General features: G+C 42.9%; 1 protein-coding gene across 10 annotated transcripts in view; it reads right to left on the bottom strand.

The window, feature by feature from the left end:
* Synrg (synergin gamma) overlaps positions 1 to 6,020 on the bottom strand; it is an 81,016-nt gene that overhangs the window by 39,989 nt on the left and 35,007 nt on the right. For all 10 annotated transcript variants that reach the window (XM_029545776.1, XM_029545777.1, XM_029545779.1 and 7 more), the window contains 2 exons: positions 2,834 to 2,946; positions 2,561 to 2,623 (listed from right to left, as the gene is read on the bottom strand). In XM_029545776.1, coding sequence (XP_029401636.1) covers positions 2,561 to 2,623; positions 2,834 to 2,946 — 176 coding nt within the window. The remainder of the gene's footprint in view (positions 1 to 2,560; positions 2,624 to 2,833; positions 2,947 to 6,020) is intronic.

Below are 6,020 nucleotides of genomic sequence, written 5' to 3'. Positions count from 1 at the left end.
CACACACACACACACACACACACACACACTCCTTCATCTTTCTCATTAAATCATAGCCAATTTTGAAAATCCTGAACGATGGTGATGAGTCAAACACAACACAGTACAGGAACTGATCTTTCCTACCTCCTGAATAGGTGAGCTAATGTCTGACTCATTCATTCATTCATTCATTCATTCATTCATTCAATGGACTAATTTAGCAGTGCTGGGGGTGAAGACCAGGAGCTGCCTGGGCAATCTAAGTATTCTCTGTACCCTGAGCCCATATCTCAGCTCTGATGCTTTGGAATGCCACCTGGTAAAATGCTAATTAGGCCAAGCCTTGCTGGCCTCCATGTTTTCATTTTATACAAAGACAATGTTTTCTTTTTCTTAATGATCTTTAGTGTTGAAGAGTATTAAGTGTTAGGACTATGTCACTAATGAGAAGGAATCCTAAGGAGATGTATTTCTTTATTAGCTGTGCCACCTCACACTTAAGCTTCTCTGTAGAAGTGCAGAGCAACTCTCACAGACACCATCTAAGCTATAGCCGGTGGCTGTCCAGCTATTAGACAGTGCCACACTCACTTCTCCCAATGTGAGATGCCTCACTCCTGCCTTATGTATGATAGATACATTCGGCTTTGTTATAGCTACTGTTTCCTGCTGTTTCCCCGGCTGACTTCGAACTTGCTATGCAAGGAGAAGGAGCTTGAGTACCTGCTGAGATTTATGAGCTTACCAGAGCCAGCTTGTTTTTTAATTAAAAAATTTAGGTTTATTTATGTATTTGGTGTGTATGTGTGCACACTCATACAAAGGGGCATAAGTACATGCATGCTAGCACATGCGCATGTGTCCAGTTCCTAGGTGACTGGCAGGAGCTGGTCTCTCCTTTCACCATGTAGATTCTGGTGATGAGGCTCAGGCTGTCAGGCTTGGTAGCAAGTGTCCTTAACTACTGAGCCACCTCCCTAGCCCAGAGCTGTTTTGAAGTGATGGTATTCTATAGTGCTTTTCTTTCCAAATGATGATTGAGAAACCAAGAAAACATAAATAATGCCAAGTACTATACCAGGAACTGATGTAAACACACTGTTTTCAGAGGAAACTGTATTGATTTAACATTACCCCAAATCCAAGAAAGCACCTCACAATAACTGAGCCTCACTGCCTGTACTGGCTGGCTGTGTGTGTCAACTTGACACAGCTGGAGTTATCACAGAGAAAGGAGCTTCGGTTGAGGAAATATCTCTACGAGATCTAGCTATAAGGCATTTTCTCAATTAGTGATCAAGTGGGCAGGTCCCCTTGTGGGTGGTGCAATCTCTGGGCTGGTAGTCTTGGGTCCTATAAGAGGGCAGGCTGAGCAAGCCAGGGGAAGCAAGCCAGTAAGGAACATCCCTTGATGGCCTCTGCATCAGCTCCTGCTTCCTGGCCTGCTTGAGTTCCAGTCCTGACTTCCTTGGTGATTAACAGCAGAATGGAAGTATAAGCTGAATAAACTTTTTCCTCTCCAACTTGCTTCTTGGTCATGATGTTTGTGCAGGAATAGAAACCCTGACTAAGACACTACCTCATTGTCATTTCGAAGCTCCCCAAGATTATCCCTACCCCACAAGACTGTGTGCTACTCAGCTCAGTACTTACTGCAGCAAACATTAAGGACTTCTGAATCAAAACACCTACAGTCTGAGTATGTAGCACAATATTATTATGCCAAATAATAACAATATGTTAATTTCTTTTTAGTTGGGTATGGTGGCACACACCTTTAATTCCAGCACTTGAATGGCAGAGACAAGTGGATCCCTCTAAGTTCCCAGCCTGTTAGGCCTGCCTAGTGACTCAGAATTTTCACTAGGTTGGCCTGGAACTAACTATGTAACCCAGATTTGCCCTGACCTTGTGGCAACCCTCCTGACTATGCTGCACAAGTAATGCGATTACAGGTGGGTGCTATAATACCTGGGTTGCCAGTTTTTAAAAACAACATATATACAAGGGCTGGAGAAGTATCTCAGAGGTTAAGAGCACTGGCTGCTCTTCCAGAGGTCCTGAGTTCAATTCCCAGAAACCGCATGGTGGTTCATGACCATCTGTCATGTGATCCAGGGTTCTATTCTGTTGTGTCTGAAGATAGCTACAGTGTACTCATAAACATTACTTTAAAAAGGCATTATAAAAAACAAACAAACATGGGGGCTGGAGAGATGGCTCAGCAGATAAGAGCACTGACTGCTCTTCCAGAGGTCCTGAGTTGAATTACCAGCAACCACATGGTGTCTCACAACCATCTGTAATGAGATCAGATGCCCTCTTCTGGAGTGTCTGAAGACAGCTACACTGTACTTACATATAACAAATAAATAAATCTTTAAAAAACAAACAAAAACATATGTATATATGCAATTAAAAAACAAATGTTTATGGTTGTCACTAAAAACAAAAACACAAATAAAAATTCTTAAAGGGTTGGGGCAGTAGCTCAGTGGTAAGGTACTTGTTTAACACGTACAGGGCACTGTCTTCTCCCCAGCTTGGCAAAGGGAAAAACCCAGGAATCCAAACTTACCTAAAGGCTTACTGTCTGTCGTTTGCTCGAGTTCCCTGAAAGCACTGTATTTATCACCAGACTCTGCGAGAGAGAGAGAGAGAGACAGAGACTCCTTACAGTGAGGAACCCAGAGACAACAACCAGAGAAGCATGGTACATTGGGCAGCGCAAACATATTTAACATGTGGAGCAGCATCTGACACATTCAATAAAAAATGTGCCCCTTAAAGATTTATACAACTTAATTAAAAGTTACAGCTGCAGATTTATCAGCTGACAAACTGTCTTTACCTCCAAATGAAGCAGGGTTTTCGGAGGGCTTGTCGGTGGAAATCCCTTTGAACACTGCGTACTTGTCTGTGGAGGCTTTAGTGCCAGGGAATGGGATCAAGAGTGATGGAGCACTGCAAAGAAGGGGAAAGCTGTGTCACTGCTCAGACGCTGAACCCTTCCCTCCCTCATCACCACATGGGGCTCAGAGCCAAGTCAGAGGTCACCGTTCTCTGCTCTTTCCCTCTTTTCCCTTTCCCTTTCCTTCCTTCCTAAAAAATTTGGATTATGTATGTCAGGCATTCTGGCACATACATGTAATTCCAGCACTCAGGAGGCAGAGGCAGGTGGACCTCTGTGAGTTCGAGGCCAGTCTGGTTTACATAGTGAGTACCAGGACACTAGAGATACAAAGTAAGACACTTGTCTCACACACAAACTGTGCATGTCTGTGGTTATGCCACGTGTATTTAGGTAATCCCAGAGGCCAGAAGAGGGCACCGGATCCCCAGGAGCTGGAGTTACAAGGAACGAGCTGGGGGCTGGGAATGGAACTTGTCCTGGTGTTAGCTGTATTCATTCTGTGGGGCAGACAGACTGCCTGGGAAATACCACAGACTGAAATGTAGAGCAAGTTATGGAAAACAACAAACTCCAAAATGCTTTACTGAGGCAGGCTGACATCTGTGGGGAAGGGAGGGAACATTTTATAAGACCCCACTTCTCCTGTTTTCTTATCCTTTTGCCCAGATGTTTGCTGCTGGGCAGGCCTTTTCTTTCCTGCAGCCTTCCCGTGAGTAAGGAAATGGCCATCCTTTTCCCCTATCTGGGTATGTTCTCTTAACTTTCTCTCACTATGGAGGAATAACAAGTGCTCTTAATGGAGTCTTCTCTCTAGTCTTTCTTACCAGTAAACAAAACAAAACAGGTGGTGAGATGGTTCAGTGTTGATAAAGGTTCCATGCCAGGATCTACATGGTGGAAGGAGAGCACAGACCCAAAGGTGGTCCTTTCACCTCCACGTGCATACCTTGGCACACAAGCACCTACTCCACCTCACAAAAATAATGTAATAATTTTTTTTAGAGAGACGGGGTGTCGTGCATCCTTCATGTAGCTGAGGAAGACACTGAATTTCTGACCCTCCTGCCTTTACCTCCTGAGTGCTGGGGCTACAGTCGTATGCTGAGAATTGAATAAGGGCTTCCTATACAGTAGGCCATGGAGGCTGACAACCAAACTGCGTCTGCAGCCCTACGGCTCTCTGTTTCAAAAGCTAGACACTACATAGAAACTCCAAAAATGACTAAAAACAATGCCTTTTTTTCCTGAAAATAAACACTAGCTCTCATTCTTTTTTTTTTTGACTGAGGAGGGGGTGACATTTACACTGATGGTCTGATTGTTGAGTTAAATCATAAAGGCATTGAAATAGATCATTAAAGAAAAACTTTCTGGGGAGGCTGGAGAGATGGCTCAGTGGTTAAGAGCACTTTCAGCTCTTTCAGAGGTCCTGAGTTCAAATCCCAGCAACCACATGGTGGCTCACAATCATCTGTAATGGGATCTGATGCCCTCTTCTGGTGTGTCTGAAGACAGCAACAGTGTACTCATATACATAAAATTAATAAATAAATACATAAATCTTTTTTTAAAAAAAGAACTTTCTGTGGTTTTAACTTAGAGTTCACAATAATTTAACATGAGATTCCAAAAGTGTATACCTAATATTTAAAGATAAATTACAATCGCCTAACATAAGACTTCTTTAAAGCAGCTCGGGCTGTAGAAGTGAGACAGTTAAATAATAGTCGATTTGTATAATGTTCTTCAAGCCAAGATGTAAATTCTGCTTTTGATCATTGTGTGGAAGTCTGGACATCTGATAAGCAATGGCAGACGTAAGAGAATGGTCACTTTCACAAGGCTCACACCAGCGGTCCCAGAGAGCTATCTTTGTAGCAAAACAACAATCACTTCCAAATTAGGTGAAGAGAATTTTATCTGTAGACATTTTTTCTGGATGGAAGAATCATGTAATGAGTAGCATCTCTGCGTAGGCAATTCTTGGAAGACTTGAGCACACTATAGAAGCCTTCATTCTTCCTCTTATCAGAGGTAGGCAGTTCCCTGGAAGAACAACCTTTCCATATGAATGACTGCATTTCACCACCAGCCACTGTCACTCAGTACCACAGCCCAAGATATAAAAATGGATTTCTATTGAGGTCTCGGCCCTGCAGCAAAACCCTTACCACAGTCATTTAAATCTTCTTATCAGCGGCCCACAACCAAGGTGGAAACCAGGCTGTCCCACACACATGGTAATTGGGCCCACTGTGTGTCAAGACTTAGAGACATTGGATATTGAATTTCACATCACCGCCACACGGCTGCTGCTATCTGATCTTGACAAATGTAATAGCTTATCATCTCTACATGTAGGTGGATGCTTTTATAGTTCCATAAATAATTAAACTATAGCTCATTGACCAGAATGTTACATAGGAATAAAGGTAATTGGTGTTTAAGGACAAAAAGCCCAGGAAGCTGGATGGCCTGCCTGCTTTTCGTAACCCTCCAATTTTAGCTATGGTCTTTTAAAAGCTCAGTGGCAAAATCTTTCTGCTAAATGTGACATTTAATTGAATGTAATTAATTTTAAAATTATATTCACAGAATTGGACAAAGAGAGACTCTGCAAGGTAATGAAGCAGCTGATGGAAACTAAGAGACTCCAGTTCCCGCCCAGAACGTTCGCATACACCAATTACACACAGCACAGATCAGGCTGCACTGCAGTCCCTTTCAGGAGCTATTATTTTTTTAAAAGAAGGCTGTAATCACCATCAGAGTGTTTATGCCAGTTATGTATAGCAGTCATTATCTACTTTATACATGAAAACAGTCATTTCTGCTCTTTATGGGAAGCTCTCAAGTGAGAGGGACACACTGTTTTGAAATGTAAGAATCTGCAGTCCACTGAAAGGCAAAACTGGGAACCTGATCATCAGAGAACACATTTTGTTTTTCCCAGAGAATCTCCGTCCATATGGCTGCTGCTGCAGGTGTGAAATAAGAAATCTACCATTCGGGCTGGTGAGATGGCTCAGTGTGTAAGAACACCCGACTGCTCTTCTGAAGGTCCAGAGTTTAAATCCCAGCAACCACATGGAGGCTCATAACCATCCTTAACAAGATCAGACTC

Source organism: Mus pahari, chromosome 14, assembly GCF_900095145.1.
Source record: "Mus pahari chromosome 14, PAHARI_EIJ_v1.1, whole genome shotgun sequence".
In the NCBI taxonomy this organism is placed as follows: domain Eukaryota; kingdom Metazoa; phylum Chordata; class Mammalia; order Rodentia; family Muridae; genus Mus; species Mus pahari.
This window is presented reverse-complemented; position numbering and strand designations above follow the sequence as displayed.